This window comes from Archocentrus centrarchus, chromosome 4 (assembly GCF_007364275.1).
Source record: "Archocentrus centrarchus isolate MPI-CPG fArcCen1 chromosome 4, fArcCen1, whole genome shotgun sequence".
Classification (NCBI taxonomy): domain Eukaryota; kingdom Metazoa; phylum Chordata; class Actinopteri; order Cichliformes; family Cichlidae; genus Archocentrus; species Archocentrus centrarchus.
The window spans coordinates 29,052,231-29,065,037 of NC_044349.1; the positions used below are offsets into that span (position 1 = coordinate 29,052,231).

At 42.4% G+C, this 12,807-nt stretch overlaps 1 protein-coding gene across 1 annotated transcript; it reads left to right on the forward strand.

The window, feature by feature from the left end:
• Positions 1-209: 209 nt before the first annotated feature.
• On the forward strand, positions 210-12,438 carry usp46 (ubiquitin specific peptidase 46). Its single transcript, XM_030727954.1, has 9 exons — positions 210-594; positions 2,605-2,685; positions 3,049-3,262; positions 6,339-6,577; positions 7,036-7,112; positions 7,214-7,297; positions 7,382-7,579; positions 9,778-9,856; positions 9,955-12,438. Exons 1-9 carry the CDS (start codon positions 559-561, stop codon positions 10,054-10,056), a joined length of 1,110 nt encoding a protein of 369 aa, XP_030583814.1. The 5' UTR covers positions 210-558; the 3' UTR covers positions 10,057-12,438.
• The last annotated feature ends 369 nt before the right edge of the window (positions 12,439-12,807 follow it).

Here is a 12,807-nt window from a genome sequence, read left to right on the forward strand (position 1 = left end):
ACAGGGAAAATACTTCTCTGTTATAGAGCAAAAATATATTTTATGTGAACATTTGTATGCGTCACATAACTTAACTACAACTCCCCCAAACCCCTGTTCTAAACCACTGCTGATGATTGGATGCAGCTCACTCAAACTCCACCGTGCAGGTCTGTGTGTGGCTCTTCGCTCATGTCAATCAATTCGGCTAAATCCGGACCAATCAGCTCTCGGGGGTTTCCTCTGGTGGGTGGGGCCGCAATGCTTCCTCACACAGCAGGCTTGTTTCCTAAACGTTGCTAACAACCTGCAACTTTCTCCTGTCCTGTTGTGCACGGACAGTTTCCAGCTGAGGCGTGTTGGATATGTGTGCGAGGATGCAGCCGTGTCCGCAGTGAGCGCAGTCCGACCCCCAGCTCCGTGCCGGCTGCATGGTGCTCCGTGTCTCTCTGCCTGCTTTCTGACGCTTGGGGTTGCAGTCTGGCCTCCAGCCGCGGCTGCGAATTAACTTCATTTCTCAGTATCGCCCTGCTCTGTTTATTTTATAAAGATGGCGGTGAGGAGGACACTGTAAACTAAATGACTGTCAGAAACATCGCCTCCATTTGTAATATGGTGAGTATCTCGCTGCTTTTCCGTGTTGATATCGATCTGCCTGCAGGCACTGTGCTGATCCCGGTGTGTGTGTGATGAGTCGCCTCCCACCTGCACCCAGACAATGTGCACACTGCAGGCTATTTTATAATGACTGTGCACAGTAATTTAAATCGTGGCCCCTACTTCTCAGTGCTGCTGGTCAGACAGGGCCCCTTTTGTGCACCTCTGCACGCTGCAGCTTCCCGGGAGCTTTGACAGTGTGTGCTGCATCCTGGCGAGACGAAAACAATGTGCAATTTGTATAGCTGTCAGTGGTGATTGACAGGAGGGATGAGACAGCTTGCTGCCTTTGACAGCTTGGTGTGATTGCATAATGTGGTGCTGCAGCAGAGGGCCGGTTACATCCTGGTAGCACAGAGCAGGAATCTGCACTAATCTGTGCTCCTGGTGTGTTCAGGGGCAGTGAAGAGTGGGTAAGAACAGACTTAAACGGCTCTGCCTAATGCCAGTGCCCTTTGCTTTATTTAGACTAATATGAAAAGCCTGCAGTCAGTTCATACACTATTACACACTGATATATTATTTCATATCTCAGCAGGATATTGTGCGTTTTACAAACACATAGGTGGCAGTGGGCCTTCTAGACAAATGCCACACAGTTTGAGTGGACACTGGTTTTCATTAGTAGGGATGCATTGAACTTTGTGAAGTTCAGGTACAACACTTCCACTAACAGTGAGCCCATTGATCAGCTGTATTTTTATTGCTCACCTAATTTATTTGAACTGGTGTCTTTTAAGCTGAGTGTAAAAGTGCCACTACCTTTTACAACTTTTACGAAGCCTCCATGCAAGTGTTACACCAAACATAGAGCAAGAACAAGAAATTGCCAGGGAGAAAAAAAACATCATCTATCTTTTCAATCCCGTCACCTCACCTGACCACAAGCTGATCAAAATATCAGCTCGGTGCATCTCTAGTTATTAGATGTCACTGTGTCTCAGCTGGTAAAATAGTCTGCCTTGCTGGGTGCTGAGGTCGAAATCGCAACAGTAATAATAATTTTTTATTTATTTTTTTTAATATAACTGACTAACGTGGAGGAAACCTGTGCAGGGACGGGGAGAGCATGCAGACTCTACACATACAGGCCAGCAAATTCAAATCAGGAACCTTCTTGCCGTGAGGCGAGAGTGCACCCTCAATGTTAGAGGAATAAGGTTTGTTTCAAGCTGTGCATTGTAAGCAAAAAGAAATATATGAAGAGAGGAGCATAATAGGTCCCCCTTTAAGAATTAATTCCTTTCTAAACTAACAATACCACTGCCTGCTTCCTATTTATGAGGAGGAGCTCAAATTCCAAAATGTGATGGATTCTTGGGTTCACTTAGGATATGTTTTCAACGGATTCTCCTTGATAATTTGTGTCTCCTGGGACCTGCATATCTCCCAAAACATCCTAGACTGGAAGTGGTAAATCAGACAGACGGGTATGCATTGTCTGCTTTGACAGATGAGAAATGACAGTTATTAGAAGCCAAAGGCTTCCCCAACCTAAATTGTCTTCTGTGTTCGCCCAACAAAGCTGTGATTCATTTGAAAAAGCTTTGAGCTCTGACAAGTGAAACGGCCCTGACAGGAGATAAGTGCTCTGTCTCAGCAATTGGGTGCAGCAAGACTCCTGACTTTTGACATGGGTCTACCTGTTCAGGCCATGTCCGTTTTCTACGTTGACAGGACTTTTTTTAAAATTGTGTTTTATTGCAGTCCCTTCTGTGGATAACCGAGACCTTGAAACATGTCAATTGTATTGTTTTAGAAGGAATCTTTCTTTAGTTTACCCTGTAGCTGCAGCTTTAAAGCTTCTTGCTTCCCTTTGACTATGCTTCATTTCCATATTTATTTGCCTGTATATAAACACGCCGGACTAAACAAATAAGGCTGTCATCTAATTCCACATGAAGACGAAGGATTAAAATGTTATACGAGATGATTGTGATGATGGTGTCTCCTGTTTTGTCCTCTCAGGGCACCAATGCCTCTGCTCTGGAGAAAGACATCGGCCCGGAGCAATTCCCAATCAATGAACACTACTTTGGATTGGTCAACGTGAGTATCACTAAATCCTCACATGCATGAACAGAAGCTATTGCCAAAAAACACTGGTGTCATTTTTCAAAATAAAATGCCACGGGACTGCAGTGAGTCATGTAGCAGCATTGTTTGTGAGACTCTTGGCTGAAATAGGGATGTTCTGTTCCCTTAATGAGACATTTACATAAACACACAAGTTTCTCAACACTCCAGACACTGTGTCTGCTGAATGGATAAAAACAAAAGAACACACTGGCATTTTTCCACCAATTCATAACAGATAATCTAAAAGAAATATTTGAGTCACTGTTGTAAACAGCTTCCCCCCCGTTCTCATACTGGTTTGCGTTGGTGTGTCCCTGTGGCTTCCTCCCTCAGTTTGGAAACACATGTTACTGCAACTCCGTTCTCCAGGCTCTCTACTTCTGCCGGCCTTTCCGGGAGAATGTGCTGGCCTACAAAGCCCAGCAGAAGAAGAAGGAGAACCTGCTCACATGCCTGGCTGACCTCTTCCACTCCATCGCCACGCAGAAGAAAAAAGTCGGTGTCATACCGCCGAAGAAATTCATCTCCCGCCTACGGAAAGAGAATGGTGAGCACGGATCCTGATGAAAGTACTCACGCTGTTATTTTCAAAGTTTCAAATCAATTCAACTCCATTTTATTTATATAGCGCCAAATCACAACAAACAGTTGCCTCAAGGCGCTTTGTATTGTGGGTAAAAACCCTACAATAATACAGAGAAAACCTAACAGTCAAAACGACCCCCTATGAGCAAGCACTTGGTGACAGTGGGAAGGAAAAACTCCCTTTTAACAGGAAGAAACCTCCAGCAGAACCAGGCTCAGGGAGGGGCAGTCATCTGCTGCGACCGGTTGGGTTGAGGGGAGAGAAACAGGACAAAAGACACACTGTGGAAGAGAGCCAGAGATTAATAACAATTAATGATTAAATGCAGAATGGAGTATAAACAAAGTAAATAAGGTGAATGAAAAGAAACAGTGCATTATGGGAACCCCCCCAGCAGCCTAGGCCTATAGCAGCATAACTAAGGGATGGTTCAGGGTCACCTGATCCAGCCCTAACTATAAGCTTGATCAAAAAGGAAAGTTTTAAGCCTAATCTTAAAAATAGAGAGGGTGTCTGTCTCCCGAATCCGAGCTGGGAGCTGGTTCCACAGAAGAGGCGCCTGAAAGCTGAAGGCTCTGCCTCCCATTCTACTTTTAAGTATCCTAGGAACCACAAGCCAGCAGTCTGAGAGAGAAGTGCACTGTTGCGGTGATATGGGACTATAAGGTCTTTGAGATAAGATGGGGCCTGATTATTCAAGACCTTGTATGTGAGGAGAAGGATTTTAAATTTTATTCTAGATTTAACAGGGAGCCAATGAAGAGAAGCCAATATGAGAGAAATCTGCTCTCTCTTTCTAGTCCCTGTCGGTACTCTAGCTGCAGCATTTTGGATCAGCTGAAGGCTTTTCAGGGAGCTTTTAGGACAGCCTGATAATAATGAATTACAATAGTCCATCCTAGAAGTAATAAATGCATGAATGAGCTTTTCAGCATCACTCTGAGAAAGGATGTTTCTAATTTTAGAAATATTGCACAAATGCAAAAAAGCGGTCCTGCATATTTGTTTAATATGTGCATTGAAGGACATATCCTGGTCAAAAATGACTCCAAGATTTCTCACATTGTTACTGGAGGCCAAAGTAATGCCATCCAGAGTAAGTATCTGGTTAGACACCATGTTTCTAAGATTTGTGGGGCCGAGAACAAGAATTTCAGTTTGATCTGATTTTAGAAGCAGGAAATTAGAGGTCATCCAGGCCTTAATGTCTTTAAGACATTCCTGCAGTTTAATTAATTGATGTGTGTCATCTGGCTTCATTGATAGGTAAAGCTAAGTATCATCTGCATAACAATGAAAATTGATGCAATGCTTTCTAACAATACTGCCTAAGGGAAGCATGTATAATGTAAATAGAATTGGTCCTAGCACAGAACCCTGTGGAACTCCATAATTAACCTTAGTGTGTGAAGAAGACTCCCCATTTACATGAACAAATTGGAGTCTATGAGATAAATATGATTCAAACCACTGCAGTGCAGTACCTTTAATACCTATAGTATGCTCTAATCTCTGTAATAAAATGTTATGGTCAACAGTATCAAAAGCTGCCCTGAGGTCCAACAGGACAAGAACAGAGATGAGTCCACTGTCAGAGGCTGTAAGAAGATCATTTGTAACCTTCATTAATGCTGTTTCTGTACTGTGATGAATTCTGAAACTTTTCAAATAAACTGTTCCTCTGCAGATGATCTGCAGAAAGTGCACTTGTAGCCCCGATACCTCCTGTCAGAAAAAGGACTACTGTCAGTACAGTTGGAGTTTGTCCCTGGGGTTGAAAACCTCACTGGAGAGGCAGCTCAACATATCCTTAGTCACTTGGCAGTTGAAGTATTTGCAGAGGAGCACCTTATAAATATTTAATAATTAATGTGCCCCCTCCCCAAAGTAAAACATAGTAGGAAAAGTTTTCATATTCTGATCTTAGGTGTCCCACTTCCTGGGTTCTGGTACTATGCTGGATTACTGGAGGAACAGTCTTCCATTAGTTGTCGCACTCATCATTTTTCTTGTCAAAATGTATCCTCATAAAATGTCAAAACAGACACAGAATGTTTAAAAATGATTTGAAGTATCCATCATGTGCATCCTTTTCCCACACATGGATAGCTGAAGGCTGTGGTTTTGTGTTGTGTGGCGGTAACTGCTTGAGCTATATTACAGTCTGAATATTTGAAGTGAAGGGCAGGTGCATGTTGGTGGTAAGGTCATCCAGAGTAGAGCTGAGAGAAAGGCCGACTGTTCACTGCTATCCATATTGAGGAAGCTCTTTATGTACAGGAACAATGCAATCTCTGTTTAGCTTCAGTCAGCTGCCTCATCTCTGGACTTTTTTTCCTCTCCATGCTCCCACTCTTCCCTTCTTATATTTTTCCTCTTATATACAGATGTGTCAAAACAAAGAGTGCGCATGGATGTTTACAATGTAAATAAACCTCCTGATTTTACTTCACTCGTGACTTAAGTCGAGGCAAGCATTTTCACTTTACAGTTGAAGTCACTGTAATGATGACAGTTTTCTGTTTGAGCCTGCAGTCATTAAAGTTATTGATCACACCTGTAATTGTCAGAATGTTATCAGCGAGAAAAGGTTTGTCAGTTCTTTCTCCCCCCTAATAGAGCGTGCAACAACGTATTCTTTGAAACAAGATTTAATTAGCTAATAGCTTCAGAGGTGCCTTGAGGCAAATTTTGCTAATGTATGCAGATCCCAGCTAACCGCTTCCCCCAATTTGCAGTCTTTCCGTTAACCTAAACTGAGATTAGCCGCTGCAGCCTTATTGGTCTTTTCTTTGGCTTCAATGAAAAGCTGTGGTCCAGCCTTTTATCCTTAGCACTGATCTGTTAAAATTTCAGAGCTCTCGGCTGTATTTAAATCGTTGCGTAGGTTTGAATAGCGGCCCGCTGTAGGCTAAGTGTGGTAGAAATATTATTTACAAATATAATCTGTATTAAACGCAGAAAATGCTGTCTCTGGGGTATCCTAGTCTGTTCCCCTCTTTGAGCTGTCTTCTGTTATCTTGGTATTTCCCTCCAGATCTGTTTGACAACTACATGCAACAAGATGCCCACGAATTCCTCAACTACCTGCTGAACACGGTGGCCGATATCCTGCAAGAGGAGAAAAAGCAGGAAAAGCAGAACGGGCGCCTCAAGAACAACGGCACCGCTGTCACCACGGAGGCCGAGACGGAGAACAAGACGGAGCCCACATGGGTTCATGATATCTTCCAAGGCACACTGACCAACGAGACGCGCTGTCTCAACTGCGAAACGGTGTGTGCGCCTGGTTTTCTGCATTTTGAGTGGTCTATAGAGAAGTAGTTTCATCTCGTAATAGATCTGCTAGTTCCTGCATAAGAGAGCTCATCTGAATAAGTCTGAAAAGGGGATTAGCTCTTTGCAAAGGTGCTGAGAGATGCAAAAAAAAAAAGAAGAGTCACTGAGCGAGCTCTGACCACCCAGTTTACGTCAGAGCCATCCGAGGCTTTGTCCTCACTTTTTTGAGCGCAAGGAGTGGGACATGTTGCCCAGAGCAACCCCTGCAAACACCAAGGCACTGCACTGTGTAGAGACAAAAGCCATTCACTCAAATCAGCATTTCAAAGACTGGCTGAGGGTGTGTAGGTGTGGGCGGGTGGTTGTTCTGTCACAGCGCAGCAGGCTTATCCTTGCCGACTCTGTCAAAGTAACGACAAATGAGTTACATCGGTGTCTCTCTCGCTGTCTGACAGGTGAGCAGCAAAGATGAGGATTTTCTGGATCTTTCCGTGGATGTGGAGCAGAACACATCAATAACCCACTGTCTCAGGTAGTATTGATTTGTTATACATTCAGACAGAGCTGACATAATTCCTTTGGTCTGAGCGAGACTGAATAATTGAGCCTCCTGTGGTCGGCTCTTTCCTCCAGGGACTTCAGTAACACAGAGACTTTGTGCAGTGAATACAAATACTACTGTGAGACATGCTGCAGCAAGCAGGAAGCGCAGAAACGGTCAGTAAAGCTCTGAATTTGATATCAGTGTGACGTTTCCCTGTGTAGAAATGCGCCTTCCTAAGCATGTGTTCTTCACTGCAGGATGCGTGTGAAGAAACTTCCCATGATCCTGGCGCTACACCTCAAGAGGTTTAAGTACATGGAGCAGTTGCACCGCTACACCAAGTTGTCCTATCGGGTGGTTTTCCCACTAGAACTCCGTCTCTTTAACACGTCTGGGGATGCAGTCAACCTGGATCGCATGTATGATCTGGTAGCCGTGGTGGTGCACTGTGGAAGGTACAATATACTGATTACTGTCCATTTAGTAAAAGTATGTGTTATGGATGCAGTCACACTTGGTACAACTAGATATGTAAGGCTATTGTTGTCATATTTTAGGATTTTAAAAAAAAAGTTACATTTCTTAAGCCTTCTGACTCACTGATCAAACATTTCTTCAACTGACCCACAAAGCCAGAAAGCAGCAACCTATTTTATGAAGCGAGTTCAACGTACCCAGGATATATTTTTCTTATCTGGCTTCACCTAACTCAACATCAGGAATCAGGCTAAGCAGTTAGTCAAAGTTGGTTAAATAGCTCTGATCATCAGGGAAAGGCAAATACATTGCTAAAGAACTTCAGACCCTCCTAATGTTCATGCACAGAGGTCTGAGGGATCTTCCAGGAATCGTGACGTTCTTTCTGGAGAATCAGTTAGTCAGTAGATGGTGACTTCATACCTGTGGATCTCTGATCTCCAATGTAACCTGTTTCAGAGCAGGTTCCATAAATGTACCCCTGTAAGAAGTGAACCACCTTACTGAAAAAACAAGGTTAAACCTGCAGTTATTTAACTAAGCCCCAAATCCTGTTTTGTAGTAAGGCCTCAGAGGCCTGAACTATGAAGCAGGATTTCATCTTATATGGGTAACTTCAGGGCTAACCCGGGTTTTCTGTACTACAGAAAAAAACAGAGAAAACCTGTACACTTCTTACTAGGTAGCATCACTGTGGTAAACCTAACCTGCACCAGAGCAGGATAGGTTGCAGATTCGAGATCAGCAGATATAAAATCACTGCCTACTGACCAATCAAGTCTCTGGAAAATAGCATCACCATTCCTGGAAGATCCTTCGGACCTCTGTGTGTGGATAGTAGGAGTGTCTGAAGTCCTTGTGTTTCCCGAATGAGCGTTAGGAATAAATACATAATCTTAGATGCATCTTTATTATTATTATTATTATTATTATTATTAATAATAATAATTTATTTTAACCTTTTGGCTGCAAACAATTTTGTTGTTCTAAGAGCTTCAATATCAGGACACCTGTTTGTTTGTACTTGTGGACATTTGAAATATGCTTTTGTATTTATTCTTTACTTGCGCTCAGACCATTAAACGCCATCCATAATTTAATGGAATACTAGATTATAACCCATCATTCTGTGTAGAGTCTTAGTCATCCAGGTCATGATAGCCCTGTAGCCCATCAGATTCTCGCATGTCTCAGTGATTAAGTTGTGATATTGATAAGTTGGTTCACTCACACAGTTGGCGCTTGTACCCAGATCAGGAACCCCTGGGTTAACTTAGTTGATAACCAGCTTCATGTGGCTGCTCATCCCGATTGCCCATGGTAGGGTAAGTGAATCCATATAACAAAAAGCTACTCCGGGTATGCTGAACTCACTTCGTAGTACAGGGCACAGGTATCACAGCACAGGTATTTTTTAAAAATGCATCAAGAACTAGCACGTCTTACACAGTGTTTTCAACCAACCACAAAAATGAAGCCGACGCAGAAGTGGCAAAAACTAAAAGTGAGTCACTCCAATAGACTCCCATGTTAAAATCTTCAGTTTAACAACAGATGTAAACAGGTTTACAGCCGTGTACAAAAATAGTCTAGGACTCTGTAGCTAATTTCCCTCTTCAACAGCTGTGAAGGACTTTGTATAACTCACCGCTTAAAAATCTATTAAGACTTAATGTCTGCAATATTATTGGGTGTGGCTGCTTTAACTGGCAGGTGAACATCCACAAAGGCAGCTGTCTGCTGGGCTTCACCCCAGTCTGTCAGTTCAGTCTGTCTGTGCAAGGCCATCTAATAACTAAGCACTCCACCCTGTCATTTAAATATGGTCACTTCTGCTTCCAAAAAACTAAGTGATGGCCAAAATGATAATGTTGAGAAGTTGAACACAACTTCACGAACCAGTGGATAACATCACCGTGGCTGTGTCCATCTTTTATACCGTCTGTGCAGTCAGCTTAGTTGCTTCTCTTTGCAGAAGTGCACACTTTGCTCGTTGTATTTAAGGTTGTTGGCGGTTGTATAGACTGAATTTTAAGATGATTAACATACATAAGAAATCTGTGTTTAATGGCAGTGAGTACACGTGTGGCTGATTGTGGGTTAATTTTGTGAAAACGGCAGGAGGAAGGAAGTTTGCAGTGGCAGCAGAGTCACTGTTTGTCTTTTGTCTCCTCAGTGGCCCAAATAGAGGTCATTACATCACTATAGTGAAGAGTCATGGCTTCTGGCTGCTGTTTGATGATGACATTGTGGAGGTGCGTCACTCTTGAGTGTTGGTCTTTTTGTTCAATGTTCCTTGACTCATCTATTTGTTTGCATTACCAGTAAACCCCATCTTACCTCTGTTGTGCAGAAAATTGATGCCCAGGCTATCGAGGAGTTTTACGGTCTTACCTCAGACATCTCAAAGAACTCTGAGTCGGGATACATCCTCTTCTACCAGTCCAGGGAGTGACACTGGAGAAATAGGAATAAACCTTTTCTCTTTTTTTACCGTCAGCCTCACAGACTCCTCATCTCCATCCCATCCCGCTCCCCCGCCTCCAAGTCAGACCTCTCAGACGTATGTGCCAATCCTCTGTCCCAGTCTCACCTTCTGGGTTTTACCTCTTTATCGCTCTTTCTGTCTCTCTCTAGTTTGATTCTTGTCTTTTAGCCACCTGCATTTGGACTGCACTTTAAAACAAAAAGCAAAAATGCTCAACAGCATGACAGACAGTGGGACAAAGGCGTTGCACCAAGCAGACGCTTGGATGCTCTCTACCAGGAAGGTTATGGTGCACATATAGACAGTTGTCGGAAATTGTACTATATCATTTTTATGTATATAAGGTGTCTACTTCCATGATGTGCCACCCAATCATACTTACTTCCATTAGGGCTAAATCCCCTTCCTGAACTGATCGTTGGTGTATCTGTGTTTTTAGTGGGTGCACGAGAAGTGAACGCAGCTGGAGACAAACGCTGTATAATACGCGTTGAGAGATTTCATGCATTTCTAATGTTTTTCAAGCAATATCTGAACACTAATTACAGAGAACTCACAAGCTTTAAACTACGTGAACATAAAGCTGTCAACTGTTAACAGTAGTAGATTTTATTTTGGCAAGTTAGTCTGACCAGAGGCAGTCGGTACTTAAACACTACCCAGCTGAGCCGCATACACCGAACACTACTCACCGAAAAGAAATCCTGCTGTTTTCACTTAAATCCGCTGAGTCTTTATATTTTATTCACATGGAATGCCCCTATTTATTGAACTCAACATATTTATTACTTTTATATGTAATGCTGGTAATGAAGGTGTAATTAATGATGTAAAATGCTTTTTTTTTCTTCTTTTTTTTCTTTTTTTTTGAGAGCTTATACTGTAAGGTTAAGCTCTCACTGTTGAGGATATAGTGTATGTAATGCACAATTTGATAGGACAGCTAAAAAACAAAAAGAAAGTAGGTATAATTTTGTATTTTACATGTGGAATAAGAGATTAACATGATGCAAGAGAGACACGATCCACTCTGTTACTGCCTAATCTTCTGACTGACTGAAAGAGATAAAATGGTGCAATTGTCCAGAGGTGGAAGTACCCAGTGTGGTGTTTCCCTTTGAGATTAGAACACAGCCCATTTCATTATGAGTAGTAGATGTGCTGTTTTTTTGGGGGGGGGGGGGTTTGTTGTTGTCTCCCCCCACTCCCCCGTGCTGTGTGTTTGTGATATCAAAGTAATGCATCTGCTGGGATCCTCTTTCATCAGTCTCTTTGCAACCTTGCATTGCGTCGTACTTTCGTTTCCATTCCTGTGTTGAATTATGATGTTTTCCCTCGGTTTGTGTCTGACTTCGATTACATAAATTGTGTGTCGTATGTAGCACATGGCAATCCTAAAATCCCTTGAAATTTAGTGTAAATGATTTCCCTGTATTTTTTTGTTTGTTTTTTGGCCTTGCCCTGTAGAATAGTGCAACATCAGACACCTTGTTTTCATGTGAACAACATTCCTATTTGCTGCACAGCTGAGGAAATTACCATTTCTAACACATCTCATTATAAATAAGAAATAGGAATAAGATTTATCTGTTAGGTTAGTGTCTGTGTCTGTACACGAGAGGCGTGTTGAATGCACTTTCCGCTGTCTCATCCATGTAGTCCGTTTCTGAGTGAAGTCATGACGAATACGTGCCAAACTGGAGTCTGACCTTGCTACAGTCTTTAACAGAACATTATTTTCTTTGTAAAGATGCAGCTGTACATAAATATTATGTAGAAAAACACTTCTGGAAATAGCTAAATATTTTTTTAAAGTTGAGTTCTTAAAATGTTAAGACACTCATGTCAGAGATTTTAGCGTAAGGTTAACCAGTAATGAAGAAATACTGTGCTGTTTTACAATCACACTTGCATAATCAGAGGACTGAACAGGAGCCGCCATCTGCCGCTTTATGGTGATGTCCAGGTTAAACTGAGCCAGGGTAGAAAACAGTGGCCGGAATAGTAGAAATTTTCAGACCCTGGTGTGATGAGAGCGACTCTTTCACGCGCTGATCTTCCATTAACACTTATGCACTTGCCCTTACTAAGATTTTTCAGTCGTTGCACTTGGTCTCGTGTGTCTGACTGTGATGGTGTTCTACCGAGAAGAACCGAGGTGCAGAGCGTCCTGCACCGTGTGGGACCTGACTGAACTTGTGTAAGGGAAGGAGGCGAATCTCCATTTGGCAGTTAACTGAAAGTGCACTTTATTAGTGATGAGCTTCAATGCTTTAACATGATGAACCACAGTCTAACGCACTCACTTTGAGAGATTTTCTTCTGTTCAATAAAAATGATTATCAGCTATGTTCCTGAAGTGTTGGGTTTCATTCCTGTGGCGGTCTCTCCTTCCATCATCCCATCACCGTGTGTCTGCAGTTAAGTGTCAGCTGATCAGTCCCTTCGACCTGGAGCAGGACCAGAGTTCTCATTAGTTTTTATTTCATTTTCAATATTTTACAGTAAGTTTACTTGAATTCCCAAACTGAATTTGCTTATTTCACTTTAGTTTATATTGATTAAAGTCTTAAGGTCTGTCAGGAGCAGGTTTAAGATTTACATAACATAAAACAATAGAAACACAACACCTTGAACAGGAAATTGACTCACATCTCAAACATCCCAGTCTCAATTACCAACGTCGTGTTTGGATAGCAGTGAAATTCAGCGCAGATG